The following is a 23,594-nucleotide window of genomic DNA, read 5'->3' on the forward strand; positions in this document are numbered from 1 at the left end:
GCGGGAGCCGCGCAGTTACCGCCATGGCGCCGCGCCGGCTGGCCGCACCGGTGCCCGGCGCCGCTCTTCTCCTCCTGCCGCTGCTGCTGGTAGCGGCGAGCGCGGGACTGAGCGGCTACTTCGGCACCAAGTCCCGCTATGAGGAGGTGAACCCGCACCTGGTGCGCGACCCGCTGTCGCTGGGCCCCGCCGCGGCCGGGTCGCGGCTGCCCGCCGCCTGCGCACCGCTGCAGCTCCGCGCCGTGCTCCGCCACGGCACCCGCTACCCCACGACCGGGCAGATCCGCCGTCTGGGAGAGCTGCACGCCCGTCTTCTCCGCCGGCCAGCCGCCGCCGCGGCCTGCCCCGCCGCCGCCGACCTGGCTGCCTGGCGGATGTGGTACGAGGAGAGCCTCGACGGGCGGCTGGCGCCGCAGGGCCGGCGCGACATGGAGTACCTGGCCCGCCGCTTGGCCGCCCGCTTCCCCGCTCTCTTCGCCGCCCGCCGCCGCCTGGTGCTGGCCAGCAGCTCCAAGCACCGCTGTCTGCAGAGCGGCGCCGCCTTCCGCAGCGGGCTCGGGCCGTCCCTCAGCCTCGACAGCGACGGTAAACCCGGACACCGACCCCCCCCTTCCCCGAGGGAGCCCCGCTTCTCCCGGCGCGCCCTGAGGGAGCCCTGTGCCCGCGCTGAGGGGGCCCCGGGGCTGATGGAAGCCGTGGGGCCAGACCCATGGCCCCCACCCCCAGGCACCCTGCGTCCCCCCCGGGGACACCCATGTGGTGGGGGGACGGTCCCCGGGAGGGTGTCTGGGTGGCCGGGCCCCGGTAGCCCCGGGTGCGGTGGTGCTTGCACTGGCCGTGTCTCTGAGGCCTACGTTTGCTTTCAGAGGAAGAAGTTGAAGTTAATGATTCCTTGATGCGTTTTTTTGATCACTGCGCCAAGTTTGTAGCCTTGGTGGAGGAGAACGACACGGCGATGTGCCAGGTGAATGCCTTCAAAGAGGGGCCAGAGATGAGGAAGGTCTTGGAGAAGGTCGCGAGTGCCTTGTGTTTGCCGGTGGAGGACATAAACGCAGGTAATGACCGCCTGTTGCAGGTGGCTTAGGCTCTGAGCCTGCTGAGAACAACTTCCAAGACATGTAGTTAATGCAGAGCAGGCAATTAAAATATGCTGTAAGTTGGAGACACAGTACCTAATTAAATGCACAAGCCTGTAAACATGTATTGGTGTTGCAGTAAAAAATGCTTCAAATGCTTGCTAGTCGGTGTTCGGAAGAAAAAGATGTTTGAAAATACCTTTCCAGGAGATGAAATCAGCTTTCCCTTTGTTCGGAGGGATATGAGTATTGTTCTTTGAATTCTGCTTGGTCAAGCAGGTGTAGCTTTTATAAAACCTATTACAACTCAAACGCACAAATAATCTCAGGAAAAGGTGGACCTCTACCCTGTAGAATACTTGTCTAGAGCAGTGCTAAGTTTCCCTGCGTGGTCAAGTGGTGGGAGAGCCCTCGCAAACAGGTGTTGCTGCTGTTTGTAGTGTGCCCATAAAGCTGCAATCCCAAAGTTGCAGCACACTGCTGTTCAAGCTCAGCTGCCAATGTGGAGAGTGAGTAATGGTAGTCAAAGACCGCTCTGCATTGAACAGACACATCTTCCCTGTGTTCACTCTTTTGTCCTTTGTGGTGAGGAAGACACACTAGCGGCTGACAGCTATAGCATGTACATCAGCAGACATGCAGCATTTAATGTGAAATGCTCTTTCCCGTCATAGCAGTGTAATGTGAAAAGCTTGCAGTCCCAAATTTGGGTTCTGTGCAATAATTCTGTTGAAAACTGCTTATTTTTGGTGATGGGCCTTCGAACTGGTGATTATTTACTGGATTAAGTTGTTTGCATTGCTAAATTGCAATCACATTTCATTTTAGAGGCAAGTTGAGAGAAAGTTGCTACTTCTGTAGTAGTGGTTTTATTTTTTGCTTGTTTGATGGTTTTATTGCAGATCTTGTTCAAGTGGCTTTTCTCACCTGCTCATATGAGTTGGCTATAAAAAATGTGACCTCCCCATGGTGTTCACTCTTCAGTGAAGAAGATGCCAAGGTATGTGGGGCTTTAAGCAGCCTGGTCTACTGGAAGGTGTCCCTCCCTGTGGCAGGGTGGTTGGAACTAGATGATCTTTAAGGTCCCTTCCAACCCAAACTATTCTACGATTTTGTATGTCCTAAATGGGAGAGATATTTGAGAAGCCTTCAAAAGATGCCTTAGTATTCAGATATAACTCATTGCACAGGCAAAAGTTCTAAGCTGTGTGCCCCTTATTCTGCAAACTAATGAAATACTACTTTGGTCTCCGAAGAGCTCTGGATTAATCAAGCAGCAAGACTGAAATACCCTTCTTTATCCAGACTTAAGTACTGGTGCCGTCTTGATTTGCCCTGATTAAAATTGTCTTTTCTTATTGTGCTTAATTCATACAATGTTTTCATTTCTGTGACCTCAGAAATGCTTTGGACAGCTTTGTTTTGCATATGATAATCATATGGTATAATGCCTTGATTCCAGAGGACATCAGATAAGGTCTTCTAGGTCCTGTGAGACTTCTCATATGCTTTTGGGGACTATCAGATCTCTAAACCTAATGCCTGTTAATAAACAGAGTAGAACCCAGATAACTGAGATTTATATTGGTTCCTCTCCTTTCAAAAAGTACCTTATGTACCTTTTGATGGTCAGTAAGGCCTCCTCCTGCAGCTCTTAAGGAAACTTAGCACCCTGGGAAAGAGGGGAGATGTCTACATAGATAGGTGTTGGTTAAAGGGTAGGCAGTGGAATTAGGAGTAAACGCTCTCCTCTCAAAGAAGGTCACCGTGGACTTCTGTTGAGGCCTGTTCTGCTCAAGATTAGAGGTAACTTAGCAGTGAGGTGGGAAAGCTTCTTGATTATATGGAGTTACTTGGGACAGTAAGAATATGGGGTGTTTGAGAGGCTTTGCAGGGGGACCCTGTGAGGGTGAATTACACAGCAGTACAGTGGTAGATGGTGTTCACTGTAAAGCGCTGCATGAGGGGTGAGATGTTGAAGCTTCGTATATGTGGTGGCCGTCTCTCAGATTCATTGTGCCACTGAGAAGTGAAATTTTGATGGTATAGATCCATGAAAATGGCTGCTCAACTAAGTAAAATTAATGGACAAAAATACCCCCCCCCAACTTTAATGCTAGAAAAATTGTAAGAAAAGGAACAGACAAGGAGGAGAGCATTGTGTGCTCTTACATAAATCCAAGGTGCAGTTCTGTCTTTTTGGGATGTGTGCACGTCTTTAGAATGTAGAAATAGACAAACTGAGTTAAAGGTATGGGATTGATTCCATCTGAAGAATGATTAACTAAGCTAAGGATCTTTGACCTTCATAAGGCAAAACCAGAAATGCTAAAAAAGCGGTGGTAGTGGTTGTCTTGTCATGTGCAGTACAGAATGGGTACCAAATGAAGGTAGTAGCAGGCAGGTTTACAGCAGAGTTAACAATGTGTAGCCAAGCTGCTGGGTACTATTAAGGCTAAAACTTGGTATGTTCAAAGGGGAGACTGAGTTATTGCAGGAGAGAATCCACTGAAGTCTGCTGACTTTGTAGAAAACCACTTTAGAGCTCAAAGCCCTGGGCTGAAAATTACTGAAGCCTGGGGAAGCGTGCCTGCTGTTTTCCCTAGGACTGATCCAAGACAAAATGTGGGATTTGACATCTCTTTAATTTGATCTTTTGTGTGTGGTTTTATGCTGAGGCAGTTTCAACTGGAGCCTTGATATTTGGGGCCATGTGTGTCTGTGGAAGAGTTGTTGATCTTGTGCAGTGTGTGGCAGCATTGTTACTCCAGGTTGTGGAGTTTTTGTTTTCCCTTAGTGCAATAATAAATACTTGTGAACTCTAACTTTAGGTACTGGAATACCTGAATGATCTGAAGCAATACTGGAAGAGGGGATATGGCTATGACATCAATAGTCGCTCTAGCTGCATTTTATTCCAAGATATCTTCCAGCATTTGGACAAAGCGGTGGAAGAGAGCAAAAGGTAAATAAAAAGGCTGTTGTGCTTTGGCTGCAGGCTTTCTGTGGTCAATCCTGAGTTGGATTTAATGTAAATAAAAGTACTTTACTTCCAGATGTAACAACATTAGGAGAGTTTGACCTAGGAGAATATTAATGGAGATAATAAACTTTTTAATAGAGCAGCATTTCTTTGAAGAGTATATGTTTTTTTTTTTTTTCTTCCATTGGGGCTCTTGTCCCAGCTAATGTGTTTCCATCTTTTAACTTACTCATCCACACAGGTCTGCAAGGGACAGCCAGCTGCTGTGTCTGATAATGATGTTCTCTCCCTGCATAGTTTGAGAAGAGGCCATTGAGTTAAAACAATGACCGTTTTGTTTAAAATGTCCTTGTTAAAAATAATTTGTGGTGAAAATGGAAGACTGTGGGTTGAAAGCATCCCTATGATACTTTCTGTTACCTGGTTACTTAAGCACTTTGGTGTGGTAATCTTTCTTTCTGCATGTGTTTTGATTTGAGTCTCTTGTGTTAGTAAAGCTTTTTCTGTTCAGGTTAAAGGTGTTGAAATGTAATTATGGAAAAATAATTATTAGAGATTGTTCCAAACAGTGATTCTAGACCAGAACAGTCTGTTGCAGGATCCAAGAGGCCAGAGCTGCAACAGCAAACCTGCTTTGTTGTGACTAGGGGAGAGCAGACTTTAGGCGATATACCTGGTGTCTTGATTTGTTCCATGATCCAAAGTCTGTAGTTCCACCAGCCAGTCCGAGAACTCTGTTTAGGATATTTAGTCTCCCATCCTTATTCTTTTAAAGCAAAGCTGTAGTTTGGGAACAACACTGTAGCTGGAGGAATATATTAGGCCTTACAAGTACCTGTTAGTTAGCTTGAGGATACAGTAACCAGATGTCTTCAAATGGTGGTTTGTCTTCATCTGTTGCCATGAGTTGACAACAGTCACTTTGTGTCAGAGGAAGAACACTAGCAGTGGTACTCCATCCACTGAGTTGTGCAGTCCTCAAAACTGCCTTTGTAGTGTCATGGATATAGCCATCCCTATACTTGCTTAAAAATTAGACATGAGATGCCTGTGCTATTTTTGTGTATTGTTTACTCCTATGAGCTGGTGGTGTCAGTCATGAGTCATGGTTCAGTATCTGGTGCTGATCTTGTCTCATGAATCGGTGTGATGGGGAGGAGTAAGATAGGAATGAAACTGAGATCTGTTGTGATGTGGAGGAAACAAACACTTCAGATATGGCTTGGGTTGTTTGTGTCATAATTACCTGCATTTACTTTCATGTGCTGGTAAATTTTTTGAGAGCTGTTTTAGCCTTAAATGCTGTGCATTCATATGAGAATGAATTTACAACCTATGTGCATGTTTCTTGTGCAAACTGAGGAATTATAAATTCATTGTTCAGCGATCAGTCACATGAATTAATACCATAGCAGATAAATGTGGGAATATTTATAAAAGTACATGATATCAAGATATGATTGTAAGATTGTACACATATTGTGCCATTAAATACAATGTGACAGAAACCAATTTATAAGTAACTTTTAACTTAGAACCAGCAAATTGAGCTTTGGTGTTAATATGTAAATGTTAGTTACATGTGGTGGATGTTCTTGCATAGCATCCTTGGGACTTTATTTCTATATTCAATATATTAAAGTAGATCTACCTAACATAGCAGCATTTTAACAACTTTGATATTTCAGGAAGAAAAGCATGAGTCATGGGTATTCGAGGCTGGCTGTATGTACTTTTTTCCATGATAACCCATTGGAAGACCTTTTTTTTTTTTTTTTTTTCTTCCCCTTTTAGTTCGCAGATTGAAATCAGAAGTAGCATTAATATTTTGGGTTGGAGGAATGAACCAATGAAGTTGGTTATTACCATTGTATAGTAGAGAAGGGAGCAAAGAAGTTTGGTTCTTTTAGGAGCTCACTGACTGAGGATCCAAGCTGGACATTAACAGTGGTAGAACAACTGTGTTAGGTCAGTTGAAACATAATTCTCAGTCAGATGGGTTTTTTGCTGTTCCCTAGTGTGGGATTCGGAGAGAGACCCTGTGTTCATCACTGGACCTCAACATCCCTGTCACTTCAAGAGTTCATGTTAAATACATGGCATGGTTTCTTTCACCTAAAGGGGAGTTACCACTAGGTAAACAGTGCAAGTACTGTTTATCTTAATTACTTTTGGGATTCACCTGGAAAATCAAACTAAATTGTCTGTTTTAACAGTGTCAGATTAGTATGCAAGAAGGTAAATACATTGAAAATTTGCCGTTGAGATGCACACACAGACTTTTCCAACACTTGTATCCAGATGAGTGCTTTGGTCCTGCTCTGATAATTGTGTGAGTGCAGGGAAAGGGGCCATACAGGGTTGGAAATGAGAGCTGAGGATGGGAGCGTACAGGACTCTGCTGCGTTGGGTGGCAGCACAATCAGGAGCATTTCTGAATCTTGAACCGTGCTGTGCACCAGCCAGCACAGAGGAGACACCTCTGCATTTTGCCATTAATAGGTTAAAACTTGGAAGTTGCGAAGTAAAATAAGTTTGGCTTTGGAGAGGAGTTGCTGTGAATGAAAAGTGGAAATTTAAGACTCTGATAGCTCTCATTTTGGTAATGGTGAAGTCAAAGCAGTGGTTATGCTAAGATTACCATTTAAATACATTTATTCACTGTAGCTTTTCTTCAGCCTATTAGAGAGCAAAATGAAAAATACATTAGGGCATGGCTCATTAATACCCAGCTCTTAACAGACTGACAGGCACACTGCTGTGATTACCTCGGTTATGTGCTCTGTGTCTGTCTACAAACAAAGTAAGAACTGGGAATGGTAAGATCAGGAGGAAGTGCAGGTTAACAGAAAAACAAACAAGCAAGGCCCTAAAGACCCCTCTGTTCTTCTGAAATGTGAAAAACAACTTCTAAGTGTAGCTTGACTCATGTAAGGATCACTTTTGTTTCTTTTTAGTGTAATTTAGTTTTTGAATGACAGCTTTTCAGTCCTTAAATTACATGCACTAGTTGCAGCTGTCTCAACTGTGTTTAAGATCTTCCTGTAAGTTTAATAATAAAAAAATAAAGCTGTAGCTGAAAAAAATAGTTATCTGTAAATCCAATTTGAGAGCTAGATCAGCAGTCGCTAAACTACAAGGTGCAGCAGGCTTCTAGGGGAAGAGTGTGCGCCTGAGGCAGAGCACTAAAGGACTGAGAGAACTTCACCTTGTCTCTCAGCTTTGGCTGCAAAGGTTCAGTTGCAATCTCTGGCGTTCTCGTGTTGTGTTGCCACCGCAGAGGGAAGAAGACAGTGAGTTTATGTGTGTGTGTAAAGGATTGGAACCCTAAAAATTCTGCAGAATTCAAAGCTGGGTGAGCAATCAGTTCAGCGGCATCACCCGAAATGGGAGCTGAAAGCTGCTGAAGTGCGTTGCCTTGCACAAAAGGAGCATGTCACTCCATTCCACAACGTAAGGTGGCGCTCTTGAAGCACTGAAGACTTGGGTGTGACCTGAACTGGGTAACCCAGTGCGCTTAATATGTGGAAATCTGCCACAGCCTGTGCGTCGAACAGCTCGTGTCTCTTGCGATCTGGGGAGCAGAGGTGCACCTAATGCTGCTTTTATATAGGGAGAGGGGCTTATCCCGGATCGCACGGCAATATAAGAGTACAAATGAAAACAAGAAGCCATGCAAATAAAAAAATATGCCTGTGTTAATAACAGTAGAAAATATTTTGTTGTGCATATGCATGTGCATCTTTTTTTAATGGTATTTATTTAATGGTATACTTAATGGTATACTTTTGCAGCAGTTCGTTAGTCAGAAAATGAACCTTTGAGGATGAAATGTCTTTTAGTGGAATGCCTTTTCAATTTCGTGATGTTTAACATTGATTTGTAACTGGCTGTTCGCCTTAAAAATTTAAGAACAACGAATTTACTTCCAGAGGATTATCTTGGCTCCAAGTCCTCTTTTCTTTCTTGAAAGTTTAGGTTGGGCTCTCCAAAAGTAGAAGGAGGAGCATTTGTGTTCGAGCAAGAAGCTGAGAGATCTGGATTATCTGTTCTGCTCCAGGCTTGGCAGTGGGGAACAGTGTTGACAATGCTGCATTTTTGTAGCATGCTTTTAAGTATTTATATTCAATAGCTTTTTCCTGTTTTAGTTTCTAGTTTCAGCTGAATTATAAAAAGAAACCTTGCTTTTATTGTAACCCTGTTTCTTCCATGAAGTGATTCTTAACCTTGCAATCTGATTGCTCACTGAACTTAGTTGCCTTATTTAGTTGCCTTGTTAAAGGTCCCTTTTCTTTTTTCTGGGGAAAATACCTTCTGCTAATTAGTCTATCATTAAGAAAATGATGAAGGTTGTAATAAATACCTGTTGCTAATTAGTCCCATCTTGAATTTGCAGTGCAAAAGTTTCAGACGTTTTTAGAATCTTTCATCATAGGAATTCCAACAGAATTCTTGGTTTAAATAGCAATATTCTCTTCTGCGTAGGTCTTGCTGTACGGCAGGATGGTTTTGGAGGCTCCAATAAGGATTTTCACTATGATTGCTCTTGTCAGCTATCCCCCATCTGGACAGCTTTTGGAAAGGTGTTGGAATATCTGTTCAGGAATTTGGGTCTGAGGTTGAATTTATTGATAGTTGTGTTAGTGACCACCTACTGTTAGCACACCCATGCATGGACCCTATTCTTCTGCACCCTCGGTAGCAATAAGGTATAAATGGCTAATAAATGTTAAATCATCAGTAGGAAGCATCTACTTCTTGAAACCTTATCACAGTTCCAGTGGGCCTTTCAGGATCACGTTCCTCCATACCTTCTTACCAATCTGTCAGGAAATGTCATGGTCACATTCCTGGGAGATGTTGGGGGCCAGGACTCACTCTGCCTTGTGTATTTTCTTAATTACAAGAAAAAAAAATTCTATCACAAGAGTTGAATATACATTAAACCAGATGACTTGTACTGAAATGGCATACTTGGGCAGCTGTCTTAGACCTTAAAGCACTTTATTTTTGTGAAGACAGAATTGCGTTTTTTCCCAAGTCTTCCTGCTACAGACAGAAAATACAGTCAGGCTATGCAACTGTGTGGCAAAGAAGCTAATGGGGAAATACCCATCACTAAACTGTTGTTTTTCCCCTCACTGCAGCTTAAGCCTTACCAAAAAGTGTCCCAGCTCTTCACTATATTGGTATAACTGCCAGGTAGTGATATGTGTGTGCATGTGCACTTGCAGTTGGGCTACTCTGGAAGAATCCTTGAAAGGCTGCTCTTACCAGTCAGCATTTGTTTACACAGAAAGTGTCCCATTTCCCAAAGCTGTGATATTTAGAGTCACTTCAACATGAGGATGTAGAGGAGCAATCGGCGAATATTAGCTTACCTCAGAAGAGCCATTGAGTTCTCTGTGGCTCTTAGATGGGCTACAGCAAGTGATCAAAATCTACTGTGACTTCCTTGCCTGCCCCCTGCCTTCCCCAGCCTAACATGGTGTGGTGGTAGGAATAACCTCAGATTCGATGGGCCCCTCATCCCTCCTCAAAAGGCATGTCTGGGCTGTGTGTTGCATTGGACAGCTGGGACTGCTAGCTCAATCCCATTGCTCACTGGCTTCTTGCCTTCTGTAACTCTTCTGGGACAGAGTTAATTTTCTTCTCAGTAGCTGGTACAATACTGTATTTTGGATTTAGTATTAGAATAATTTTGATAACACACTGATGTTTTTAGTTGTTGCTAAGTGAAGTTTTTACTAAGTTAAAAGCCTTTTCAGTTTCTTGGGCCCTGCCAGCGAGAAGGCTGGATTTGCGCAAGAAGTTGTGAGGGGACGCAGCCAGGACAGCTGACCCAAACTAGCCAAAGGGATATTCCATACCGTAGAAAATCACGCTCAGTATATAAACCAGGGGATGCCGGCCAGGGGTTGCCAGTCGCTGCTCAGGGACTGGCTGGGCATCAGTCAGCAGGTGGTGAACAATTGCACTGTGCATCTCTTGGGGTTTTTTCCTTTTGTATTTTATTCCACTTTCTGTCTCTCTCGTTTTCATTAGTTATTAACTAAAATAAAATACTATATTAATAATAAATTGTTCTTATCTCAGCGCATGAGTTTTACCTTTTTCCTGACTCTTCCACATCCTGCTGGGGGGGGCGGAGAGCGAGTGAGCGGCTGCATGATATTGAATTGCCAGCTGGGGTTAAACCAGGACATCTTGTTGGGAGAAGTGGCACACTGAACTTGGAAGGAGAAAGGGGTAATGTTATGGTCACAGGAGGAAGCCCCTCTTGCTGCAGCATATGGTATGGATCAGTAGGAAAACTGTACATAGAAGGAGTAAAAATGTGCATTGCTTTTCAGTTTCAGGTTTCTGTGGGATGCCCAGGTAAGCCTTACATCTGGGATCTGGGAGTGCTCTTCTGCTAACAGGAACTCCGTGTGTTGATGAGAAATCTGTGTATTTTGGTAGTTAATGCAATATGAATTTGCTAATCTTACAAAAAAAAAACCCCCCTTAACAGCTACACACTCGGGCAGGGGTGGATTTGAAAATTGGTTCTGGTACACTTTAAGGGTAATGGATATTCATTAAAGCTGTTTTATACTTTTTTCTTGTAGCTTCAGATATTTAACAAGTCTGCCTTTCTTACTCGTGAAAGAGAATATGAAATACTTGTGCTGTCCGAATGGATGATTGTAAGGCTCTGGAAGTTGGGACGTATGCTTTGTGCAGCCATCTCAATATTTAAAGTATGTGGCTAATGATTGAAAATACTAACCTAGCTGCACATACACGTTGCAAAATATTTGGTGGTTTCCTCTGAGAGTCAGCAGATTCAAGATATTTAACAATGACTTATTTGAACAGAGTTCAAGATCAAGTGAAGGTTATCTTTGTGGTTATACCAGGCTAAGCCATATGGTAAACAACTTAATATTGCCAATTTATTGGCAGCTTTTATTGTTTCATGTAATTTGCCTTCCTGTTAGGAGGTCAGTTCACAACACAATTGATAACCTTTCTGTAGTGATCTACTACTGTGCCCTAATCACTCCTTTCAGACCTATGACTCAGTACAAAAGAATTCAATATATAATATAAAAACAATTAACTGTTCAAAACTATCTTTTTATAGTATGTACAAAGGGAATAGAGCAAAAAGCTTCCACGTATGCAGTCCAAATGATGTAATTTGATTTAGAAAAACCTTTTTGCTCAGACCCAAATTGTTCAGTCATTTCTTTTAATAAAACTTCCTTCTTGCTGCTGGGATCCCATGTTTGCACAGTGCAGGTTCTTGGCTCTCTGGGTGCATTGGCAGGCTTGGGATGTCCTGTGTCCCTTGGTGGGAGCTGTAAACCAGTGTGTGTGATCACCCACTCAGTAGCAGAGCAGCTCCAAAGGAGAACTAGGGCTATGGACATGTAGATGTGTAATTTGCATTATTTGAAGTGCAGGGCAGTTTGTAGCCACATGCATACTACCACGGACTGACTTCAAGGTATATAGCAGTTCTTGCAGAGCCAGGTCATAGGCATCGGTACTGTGCTTCTCACAGGGTCGCTTTCTCAGTGGGCATGGAGGCATGGGTGGCTCTGTGTGCCTTTTGTATGGGGCCACTTCAGGGGTGTCTCCACTATGTCATCTGGCTCTTTGCGGTACTGGGAGAACCTGTGTTGAAAGCTTCTGTCCTAGGTGCTTGTCACCTCATCTGCTAATTCTATAGTGATATATGACTGGGCAGTCCAGAGAACCTCCGCTGGAAGCATGTCCTTTCATCTGTCTGCTAGAACTAGATATTTGAAATGTTGCTTGTGCCTTTTAAACCTCCCAGAATTTACTTAATCTCATATTAATTACCTTATATTTGCTTGCTCGGGATTGCTCTGAAAAGATATCTCAGCAACTTTTATAGAGTCATTTTCTTTTATCTAAGGAATTAAAAAAAGCAAAACAATACCTAGGCAACCAAAATGCAAATGAACTGACCTAACCAGTATTCACCTTAGGCAGGAAGGGTTTGACGAGTGGCATGACCCTACTGATTTGGTTTTGGCTTGTCATGATGGTTCAACATTTAGCATCAGCACGATGCTTTTGCACTAACACATTTAATCTCTGAGGTATGGAGTGGTGGGATCATTCACAAAAGAGCCTTTGAAACCGCAGCAGCTCTGAAGTGAAATGTAATGAAGCCTAGTTAGCTTTGGGTGATTGACTCCTGTGGGACTGCATAAGAGCTGTTGCCTTTTAAGCAGGGTTTTAAATGAGTTTTGTGTAGTCTGGTCAGCCTTTCAAGTTTGCCTTTGTCATGAGTGAGCTCATGTGTGTTCTTGTTGGAAAAGAAGGAAATTTTTATTTGTGGTGGCATCTTGTGTTGGTACTGATTCTGGAAACTAATAAGCACAGCTGTTTTCTGTTCTACTACTTAAGATGTAAGTTTTGACACATAAGGACTTAATACTGTTTGACAGACACTTGGTTTTGCTTTTTATTCTTCCCACTGGTGATAACACTTAGCAGCGCCATTGTTAAATATTTCCGCTGCCCTCTGAGTCCTACCTCTGTCACTGCATTCCCCGGTCTCTGCTGTTTCCTTGTAGATTTAAGGTTCCTCGAGCTGTTTTTTGCAGAAATAAATCACGGGGGAGGTGGGAGGGATGGAGAATTCATTCCATAGCTGAAAATAGAAAGTTTTGAGTCCTTTGTCTTGGCTTTCATATGGGGAAGAAAAAAGGCAGAATGTAGTCTAAGCTTGCTTTTTAAATAGTTGTTAAACCTTACCTTCTTTGAAGTTGTTGGAGGGATTTTTACATGAGGTTTGAAGGCTGGCAAGTTAAGCTTTGCTGTAGGAAATGTTTCTTCTTATCCCTCTATCTCTTGAGGTTTTGGTTATCTCTAGCTGAAAGTCACATAGCTGCTTAGGGAATAAACTTTAGTTGAAACAGAGTTCACTACTATACATCTCAAGTGATATATCTGTAGTCCTAGGAAGAGTAGGAATGATCTACTCTTGAGGATGGGTGAGCTGATGCAGAAGATTCAGTGTTAAACCCGAATCTGCTAAGATTAAGGAGAACTAGAATTTGTCTTAATGATAAATCCAATGTCTGTGCTTCTCTGTGGTGCTGCCTCTTCCATGGTGAGAATTAGATTTTGGGATTGTGCTGATGAATTAATTGTTCAGTAACTTCAATTTCAGCTGTGGTCAGATTTACATAGAAGGTTACAGAGTGGACAGTTCAGTAGCTGAAGTTGACATATCTCTTCAATGAACCCTGCTTGTGTTCTGCCTAGAGACAGCTGGTTCTGCTCCTTTGGAACTGCTCCGTGAAATAAATATGAAACCAATTGCTAGCAATCGCTTTCAGACAAACACAGTATTTTGTGGCAAAGTTTTATGCACAGCCTCTCCATCTCCCTTTAAAGTTGTTCTGAGATAGGTTTTTTCCTACTGATCAGTGTGCTTTCCCAAGTCATTTACTATTAAATGAAAGGGAGGAAAAAAGTGAAGTATTGTTGGCGTTTGTCAGAGTACAGCGTTGAGAACTTTGTCTGATACTTCCATGGGATGCTGAGTCATTAATCGATCGTCAAGAAGATAGAGTGTGGAAACCTCAGGCCTTCTGTTTAATATTTTATGAGCCTCTGCTACTGTTTTGAATTTATCAGTGTTTTGTTGATTGTGCTTTGCGCTTCTGTCTTTACTTTATCAGAAACAGGGGCAGTAGTAACCTTTGCCTGTGTACGTGTTCTGAAGAGGCAATCTTTTGTGATCTTTTCCATAATTAAAAATATTACTGTTGCTGTTTTAACCTCGATGGTGACTTTTATGGTTATTATCAGATGATATGAAACCACATCTGAACTGGAGTCATGACCCCAGAGACTGAACAGGAGTGCTTGAGTAGTCTTAGAAATCAGATATCCAGTGCTGGGGAGAAATCAAGTATACTTGTTACCATGTAATACAGTCTGTTTCAGCTTTGTAATTGTATTTTTTATATAGTCTGTTTTAGCATGGGAATTATATTTTTTGTTTCAATGTAATCACTATGGAGAGAGATTACTAACCAACCCTGATTGTGTAATTTTATGCTAAGAGGGAAAGAGTCCTTTAAAACTTGTGATCAATGAGGAGGTGGTTGTATATGTAACTAACGAAACAAAATTGGATTTTTCTTGGGCTCTCCATATAAGGGAAGTAAATTAAGGTTCAGTGATCAATCAGCTGTAACTATAGTGTTGACTGGTTTTTTGAGACCCCTTAGAAGACTCAGAGATACCTGTAAGGAGCATGCATGACTTAAATAACATAGTACTGCCTGTTGAATGAATGATTTTTTTTGAGAAATGTAACGCATAAGTGTGGACTATATAATTGTGTTTGAATGAAACATATGGCATGAGTGTTATGTGAAATGATTCCCCGTGCGTCCAGTGCTGCAATAAAGAATGCCTGCTTCTTAATGCTGCATTGGGTTAAGGAGTTTTCTTGTTCCTGATTTTGGTGACATAATGTGTTAGAGAGTCTATTGAAAACTCCAGATTGTACCGTATAAGGAAACATGTTTAATTCTTGTTAAAATAATACAGTGGGAGGGGTCTGCTTTGTCTCCCAAGGTAGTTTGGCCTGTTAGATGAGGATTTCATGAGACCAAAGCAGGTGAAATAAAATCTGAAGTTACAGTGAGAAAGAGAGCTTTGTTTATTCCTTGTTTTGTCTTCATAAGATTTTCTTTCCTTGTTCGTTAGAACCTCTCTCTGTGTGCAGGTGTATATGCTATAATTTGTTTCCTGTTTTGGAAATGTATGTGTTGCTGGTTTTTTAATGAAGTTAACTGTATTTTTTGTGATTTACTTCCATCCCAAGATTTCTGCTAACATCAGCTGGAAAGTAAAGCCAAACCTTGCTTAAAGCCAGTGTTGATAACCAGAAAGTTACTTTTTTCCCTTCTTCTTAACAGCTCTGAAACTTTTTTTTGGGAGGGTGTGTGTGTGTGAAATCCACTCCCTGTGGAGTGAGTAATGCCTATGTAACACCTGCTTTAGAAACTTCAGCAACATATTTACAGTACTAGCTTTCTTGCTTAGTAAACTGTAAAATACAGACCACTACTTTGGAAGCAGGCATGTGTATAAGAGTGTGCAGCTGGGACAAAATGAAAATGTGCTGAATTGCTAGAGCTGGGTGTGATAGTAAGTGCTGAAGAGGCTAAAAGAACTTGAAATAGCAGAAATAAGAGCCAGTGTTTATTGGTTTCAGGCAAGAAGCTTGGGGGGGGGGGGGGGGCTGGCAGGTGTGATGATTTAAGAACAATTCATTAAATAAAGGAAAAATGAAAAAAGCAGCTCCATGAGAGAGTAATAATTACAGGCCAGTCTAGTAGAAATAACAACGAAGGCTAGTGTTGATAAGCACCTTGATGAATATGATATAACAAAGTAGTGTTAGTATGGCTCTTTGAAAGGCAAACATACCTCTTGGAGCTTTTGGGAAGGATCAGCAAGCATTCTGGGAGACAGTGTGATTTCCAAACATCTTTCAACAGGTTTCCTTATCAAAAGAAATGAAGCAGTTGGGGTTAAGGGGGAAGGTCCTTACATGGGTAAAAAAAATGAACGAAAATACAAGAAATGGAGAGTAGGGATAGCAGATTGATTTTTTTCTTTTTCTTTTTTTTTTTCTCTCTCTCCTTCCTAGTGGAGGCAGGTCACTAGTGGAGCTAGATCTGCAAAGATCTGGGCTGCTAAGTGGCATTGCAAATGCAGCACTTTTATTCAAGATAATTAAGATAAGTTGTTTCCACTAGGAGCATTGTAAAAGGACCTTGTGAAACTACCTGGGCTTGAAAATTGCAAAGTAATCCACATGGTAAAAAAAATTCTGATTATCATCTGTTAGGCAGAATCTGGGACAACTTACTGCTCAGAAGCTGAGTTTTGAGGTCATTATAGTTGTCTGGAAGTGTCTTTGAATGGAATTCTGTAAGATGATTAGAAAAGGTGTTAGATGTCATGAATTAAGAAAACTGCATCATGGGTGCAGCATGGTTTTACAATGTAGCTTACTGTCATGAGTGTCGTGCATTTCTGATACTCTGATCTAAAAACATGTAGCTCATTTGGAAAAATTGTGGAGTGACTAAGGTAGGATTTTTCAAATTGGAAAGAATATTATTGCAAAGTTGTAAGTGGAAAGGATTAAATGCTACATAGCATCTACAAATAGAAAAAGCGAGCAGTGTGTGAGGTTGTGCAACTCCTTGCCACAGGATGTTGTGCATGCTAGAAATGTACATACATTTAAGGAGAGTCTTGGCAGAGGAAAGATTCATTGAATCTACATTACATAGAAGCCACATCAGGCCCAGGAGATCTCTGAGCTGGAAATTGCAGGAGGTCAAAGGAATAGCCTTCTGTCGTCTTCTGTAGGCTTGTGGGGTTTTGCTGCTGTTCCTGTTTATCGACTGACAGGAGGGATGTGAATGTGTCCTAAAACCTAAAAATACTTCCCTGAAGGTGTGTGTGGAGGGAGAGGATATAAATGAACTAGCTGAATGAGTAAGAGGAGAGGACAGAAAGGAGGGGGAAGGGAAGAGAAAGGGGTCAAAGGATCCAAAAGCTTCACAGCTTTAAAATGAGGGAAGGGGTCATAAATAACAAGAAATGTAGGCAGAACCACTGATGTTTTTTGAGGAGCTGGAAGAGGTGCTGTAGTGAATAATGTATGCCTCTTGCTGCAGCAAAGGCATGGGTGGAAAAAAATGCAACATCCTCCATATGAAACCTTTCTGTGGTTTTAAAGCTGCTTTTGAACAGGAAACAAAGGCAGGTTTCTGATACACTTTTTTAAAGTGATGTTTTGCCTAAAGGGACAGTATGTGCGTGTATGTGCATACATGTCTAAGGAGTACAGTCAGAAGAGCTGCAGGCTCACCAGGGAGCAGAGCGATGCAAGGTGTGTTTCAGACTGCACAGACACCAAGGCTATATTGAGCTGGTAGTACAGACCCCATCCTGTGCCAGGACTGAATTACTACTTACCTGATCAAAGTTTGAATCTACAGGCAAGTCCTCCAGTTAAACATTTTTCAGTTTTGCTTGAGAGATTAGGCTGGAGCAGAGGAGACTCCTCCTTTTCAGGCCAATCAAGATGTGTCGTATCTGTGGGTGGACTTTACTGGCAGCCGGAGTGTTGCCAAAGATTCACCTCTCTCATGAAAGCACTCTTTACATGTGCTAGAACAAGTGATGTGGGCTTCTGTCTGCCACTTGGAGATGGTCCCAAAAAGCCATCATCCTTCTCTGGAGCAAGGGGCGGATTTTTATCTTGCCTGATGCTTCCTTCTGCAGCGAGCCAGCTCTTATCTTTCCTTTGGTTGAACAATGTGTAACCTTTTGTTCACAAACTGTCTTTGTTTTAGGCTTTGGTTGTGGTACAAATCAGAGGTTTAATTTGTTGGCTAGCGTGCTGGGGGAGTACAATCTTTTTGACTAGCTGATGTTCTCAAGAATTAGTAATAGCAGTAGTCCTGTTCATAATCTGGACTAATAAATTGTGGAGGGACAACTGTTTTCCTCTAATGACTGGATCGCTGTCTTTGGACTAAGCTTTGGTAAATGATGGACCTTCCAAACAGCTGAACTGTATTGGAGTAGCAGGGGAGGGAGCACGGGGAAAGGCAGTATTTTGCTATGAAATTACAATTATTGTTCTAGCATGATACTTGGTTAAAAGCATTGGTGATCACAGAGGTAGGCAAGAAACACTCTTTAAAATCCTGCATTGGTGGTGGTGTGCCAGGGGAAGCCACAGTTTGTGTGTTAAGTCAGTAATATGTTTGCTTGTGGAGGCAGTCGTGATTGTAGTTAGGTCAGGGGGTAGTAGGGGTTTACTGTAGTTTCTTAATGTCCCAATATGTTTCTACTTAGGCTTAATTTGCATCTTGAAACTGAATTGTCACTTACCCTTTATTGTAGCAGTTGAAAAAGGTTTTTGATCCTCAAATCTAGCAAAACTAATGCTCAAAACGTTAAAAGTTTCCAGGTCTAAAATGATCATAATGTGGGGGCTTCTTTTCACTGCATCTTGGATTAATTTAGGCAGAAGCTTATTAAAAAGACTTTTAAAAATTATGTGTAGTTTGAAGTATTTAGAATAACTAAAGAATAAAGGGTACGTTTTAATAATAATTCATTGGTCTTTGAAGTGGATTTTGTCCTGGATGACCTAACTTATTAGTTCATTACACTTTGTCATTCAGGTACTTTTTGAATCTGCCAGGGAACAACAACAACAAAAAAGGACTAACTCTAATCAGTCCTATTAAACGCAGCTCAGCATCCCAGGAAAACCTGTTATATTGTAGCTGTAGGTTTGTACTAAAGCAAATCTGTAAAACTTACAGTAAAAAATTCATTTGGTTTAAAAAAAAAAAAAAGTCCCAGGGAGTTTTTCCAAACAGGCTGTGGCGGAGGAATGGCTGTATGTATTGGCAGTGGATCTGTGTGACCAGTAATGAGTTACTGTGATGTCCTTGAGCCTTCCCATGTGCTGACAGTGGAAGGGCACTCTGTCACATCAGATGAAGGACTTGGTTTGGTTAGTATGTTAACAGAGCTTTGCAGCTGGCTTGGTGATTTGCTGCCCTTCTTTCAAGTTCCTGATGGGAGGAGGCAATGCTATTTAAAAATCTTACTTAATCCAAACCCAATATATTAACTATAGCATGATTGCTGGATCATCCCATACCTGGGAAGAACACAAGTGATTAGGCTCACCCAGGGAGTTGGAGAGATGTACTGAGTACATGCACTCACACCATTAATCTGTTTCTTGCTTTTGTTTACCATATTTACATTAGGCTCTAGCTGTAGCCTAGCTACATTTATTACAATTTTTTACCTTTTATGTAAGAGCCAATACCTTCAATTGGGACAAAATTTAGGAAGCTTGAATGTTTTTAAAAAAGTTTGTAATAGACTGAAATTCCCAAACTGTTTTTTATCTGGCACTAGAGTTCAAAGTCTACTTCTTTAAGCCTTCATTGCTGACAGCTGTGCAGTATGTTGCTATGTTTGTTTTTAAAGCACAGGCTCTTGCTGATCCTTTGCACCTTGTTCTTTTTTAGTTCAAAACCCATTTCTTCACCTCTGATTATACAAGTTGGACATGCAGAGACACTTCAGCCATTGCTTGCCCTTATGGGTTTCTTCAAAGATGATGAACCCCTCAAGGCAAACAATTACATCAGACAAACGCATCGGAAATTTCGCAGTGGCCGGATTGTGCCTTATGCAGCCAACCTGGTATTTGTGCTTTACCACTGTGATCAAGTGAAAACCTCTAAAGAAGAATTCCAAGTGCAGATGCTGTTGAATGAAAAACCGATGTTGTTTCATCACTCAAACGAAACCACCTCTACTTATGCAGACCTCAAGGACTATTACAAGGACATCCTGGAAAACTGCCACTTCAAAGAAGAGTGCGAATTACCAAAAGTTAATATTACTGCTATTGACGAGCTTTGAGGGAATGAAATGGAGTGAGTGTTCTGCAAATTGATCTTGGTTCTGTTGGACAGATGTTGTGAACAAGCACTTTTGATGACTTGCTGCTGCTGTGCTAACTTTATAAACTTGCAGATTTGATGGGTTGTCTCAGCTCAATGCACTGTTAATTTATTACATAAGCAGAATTACATAAATGCTGTAACAGGGATGTTGAGCATTTGTAACATATGTGCTGCAAGAGGAAGTGTATTTGTATGTTTATATGAATGAATACGTAATTTCATTGGTCATTTCTCTTATAAATGTTCTGTAGCTGGACTTAAGAGCTGGGGCAACTTCTGTTGTCGGAGCTGAAGGTGGTTGCACTGATTCAGTATTGCTTTGTGCTGCCTGTTTTGCTAGCTACTGTTTTCCTGTGGCAGGCATGAGATAACTCAAACCTGTGCGCTTTTTTGCTCCTTTTCCTGAGCTTCTAGGAGGGACACTGTACATAATCCTTCTCCACAGCTGCCCAGCTTCTGCCTGGAATGCACCATGAGAACATCTGTTTCTTGGGCATTTAAAACAGGAGTTGCAATGTTCCTGCATGCATTACCTGCCCGAAAAGGGTCAAGGAGTTAAGTCTTAAAAGTCATCATCAACCCATCCTGCATAACAAGTTAGCCTCCAGGGTAAGTAAACTATCTTTAAAAAGAAGTAGAAAAAGGAAAAGGAGAAGGCAAAAAAAATAGAAAAACAAGGGGAAGTAGCCACTCTTCCATTAAGGTGCTCTGGTTGATGCAGCAGTTGTTCTCTAAGTAATCTGGTGAGTTCTTTCACACCATCAATTTCTAGTGTTAAAGATTAGGGCTAGGGCATTTAGGTTAGGCTCTGCTATGGCTATGAAAGTCTTGGTCCTGTCCAGATGCTGACAGTTTTTCTAGCAGCTCTGGTTGGAAGGGACCTCTGCAGGTCTCCAGTCCAGCCTCCTGCCTGAAATGAGATTGTTGCTCACCCTAAATCCAGGCAGGTTTTGGACTGTAAAAAGTATCTGGCTGAGACTTGACTTCTGCTAGCTGTAAAGCACCAAATGCGGTGTCGGTTACGTAGGCCTTACACATTTGGTGTGCCACTGTGTTCTTGAAGCTGGTTTTGAAGAAGTCAGTTGCATACAAATACTGGTAATTGTTTAAAGCAACTGCACGTAAAATAGGACACTTGCTACTGAAAGTTGGAAAGCATTTTAGAGCTCTGCAGTGTGGCAGAAAAAGGAAGAATGAAGGTAATTGTCCAGAAATGTGTGAAATGTAGTAAGCTGGATAAAAATTCCTTCATTGCCCAGAAGGAAATGGCTATGTGAACAAGTTGTCCCAAAGCAAATGAGGGTGTAGATTTATGGTGCTGGTAGCACATAAGTGTGTACTTAATGCTCTGTAACGAGTGTTCCATAGTTCACCCCATGAAGTGAGGTATAGTTTGCTGTGTTTACTGGGGAGGGGGTGAAAGGTTGGTATAAGCAGTTACCACAGGGTGTCAGGTGCACTGAAACGCCGATAGCCGCATTTGCTGCAGGGTATATATATACAGGGTATATAACATTTTGGTTTGTAGGCCCACCTTCAGAACTGGGAACTTAACTGCTACAAAAACAAAACCAGGAAAGAGAGAGCTGAGGAGTTAAACTTGGTGTATAATTTTTTTATTTTTCTTAGAGGACTTAGACTTTTGTCACTTTTTTTTTAATAGGGCTTGTATAAAAGCACTTAAGGCTTACATATCTGTAAGTTAAGGAGCAATCGAAAACCTGGGTTTTACTGTTGTACTCTGAGTTAAGGGCTTTTCCCGACATTGGGACATAGGGGCCCTGTTTCACTAGCACACTGATTTCTGTGGAGGCCAAGGTTCTGATCACTGAAGATATGATTAAAACTGGTGGATATTTCAGCATTAACATTCCAGTGAAATACTTGCCTGTGTTAGCTTTGCAGCTCTTTGTCTGAAACAGGTGAAATGGTTTGGGAGAAGTATTGATGCTGAAACAAATGTAGGAATATAGGACAGATAACTGTCAGCCCCAGCATATGACTTACTGCTTTATCAGTTTTGCACGTCTCCTTTTTTACATGATCCTATCTTGAGACTAAGTCAACTGATAGTAATTTCTGTGACAGATGCCTGCTACAAACTTTATTGCAACATTTGAGGCAAGCTACAAAGAAATGAACCTTTGTTGAAATGCAGTTAACTTTGGTAAATAGCAGATAAAAGAGTGAGAAAATCCACCTTTGAACAAATATTTTTTTCTGTAAATCTGTCTTCTGTGATGATTCATTATTTGAACAGAAGGGTGAAAGCCTGACTACTGGAGATGAACGGAAGATTTCTGTTGTCAGTTCAGTGAGACTGATTCTAGGACATTATGTTTACTTGAAGGATATATCCTTCTTCTTTATGGAGGAGGATTATGCTGCACTTGACTATTTTTTTGATCATGTGCCATACCAGGTGGAGGAACCAAAGAATTCCTTCTACAGTGAAGTACCATTTGCTTCTGTATTACCAATTTGATTGTGTGCTTAAATGCTGTGCAAAGGGCTTCAAGGATGACTCCAGAGGCTGTTTCCTATTTTGCCTTGGAGTACAGGTCCATCATACCTCCAGCATAACAGATATATCTTCAGTGGCTGTCAGCAATTAACTGAAAATTAAAACATGCTATTTGGTTTCTGATATGTATTTAAAGGATGTGGTGACTCACTCCTTTAGCAGAATTAGAGGCTCAGTGTGGAAATGTAGAATTGTAGCAATGTAAGTGTTTGGTCATGTTTCAGGCACTTGTTCATATGACTGATTCTTACCATTAGGGAGGTGACTTCACTATGACCCTTTTATTTAGTAAGTGTATAAATTTGCTTATATGCTACAGAGGAAAACTAAAATGGATTGAAATATTTCCATAAAGTTGGGCGCTGAGTCAGTGAGCAGTATTTGAACAAGCTGCCATATTCATGGCACTGCAGATTACCACATCCTGAATAAGTCCTGCAAGAAAAATAATGCTTTCTCTTCCTTCATATGGCTCTGGACAAAACACCTCATCTCAGTCATCTATCGGGGACTTTGCAACCTTTCTCAAACTGGAAGCTTTCATTGATGAAAAATACCCACAGTGTTCTTGGATGCTGGCCTTAAATACGTTTGAAATTTATTTTATTTTGTTAAATGTCTGAAGCTTAACTAATCTTTCTGACAAATTCATTTTTTTTTTTCCTTCTTGTAAATACTGCTACTGTAATTCTGGTTAGCATTGAGTTGTCAAATCGCTGGATGCAATGCAGCTTTGTAATAATACGGTACTAACGGGATGAATTTGAGAACATGTTTTGGATTTTTAGTGCTGTGAAATAAAACTGCACACTTTCTTCATCTGTTTTATGAGCAGTAATAATGACATGATATTTAGTATAACAGCTGTGTTCTGCTTCAAAATATATTTGGTAGGTTGCTATTGCTTCCATTGGTGTCTCTGATTATTTTAAGTTGTCACATGGATATAAAATGCCTTAATAAGGTTTCTACTCCCACATTTTGAGGTGAGTGAAAATTTACGCTTATTTCCAGGAGCCCTGGTTTTAAAAACAGCAATAGTTTCTTGACAAGATTTTTGCAGATACTATTACTATAGTATGCAAAATGTCTGAAATGTCCTGCATTTTGAAGTGGAGTGACGGTTGCACACACGTTTTTGTGCAGTTCAGAATCTGCTGCAGTATTTTTTTTCTAAATATTATGACTCTCAATAAGAGATTGACACTGTTGATTTGATAAAGAATTAGAAGCATATGCAGTACTTTCTAACATGTCATTTCTTGTAGGTATTTAGCAATTTTCCATGTTCTTGAGTATCCATTAGCTACCTTAACATCTGTTAATTCTCTGATCACCTGTAGGTAAAAATGAAGCTTTGCCTGCAGTGTGCTTATGTGCTGAGGATGCACCATCCACCACCCCCCTTTTTCCTTTTTAGATATATAATATATTAAATA

The 23,594-nt window shown here is 41.5% G+C and overlaps 2 protein-coding genes across 3 annotated transcripts in view; both read left to right on the forward strand.

Annotated features, from left to right (window-relative positions):
- On the forward strand, positions 1 to 23,063 carry MINPP1 (multiple inositol-polyphosphate phosphatase 1). Its single transcript, XM_037399867.1, has 5 exons — positions 1 to 585; positions 867 to 1,055; positions 1,979 to 2,076; positions 3,908 to 4,041; positions 19,188 to 23,063. The coding sequence occupies exons 1-5, from the start codon at positions 24 to 26 to the stop codon at positions 19,585 to 19,587; spliced, it is 1,383 nt and encodes a 460-aa protein (XP_037255764.1). The 5' UTR covers positions 1 to 23; the 3' UTR covers positions 19,588 to 23,063.
- Positions 20,151 to 23,594, forward strand: part of PAPSS2 (3'-phosphoadenosine 5'-phosphosulfate synthase 2) — a 48,822-nt gene continuing 45,378 nt past the window's right edge. The window contains exon 1 of one of the 2 annotated variants that reach the window (XM_037399857.1): positions 20,151 to 20,240. The gene's annotated coding sequence lies outside the window, so the exon portion shown is untranslated. The remainder of the gene's footprint in view (positions 20,241 to 23,594) is intronic. The other variant, XM_037399863.1, reaches the window with a different exon arrangement.

The sequence above is a fragment of the Falco rusticolus genome, chromosome 9 (assembly GCF_015220075.1).
Source record: "Falco rusticolus isolate bFalRus1 chromosome 9, bFalRus1.pri, whole genome shotgun sequence".
Lineage (NCBI taxonomy): Eukaryota > Metazoa > Chordata > Aves > Falconiformes > Falconidae > Falco > Falco rusticolus.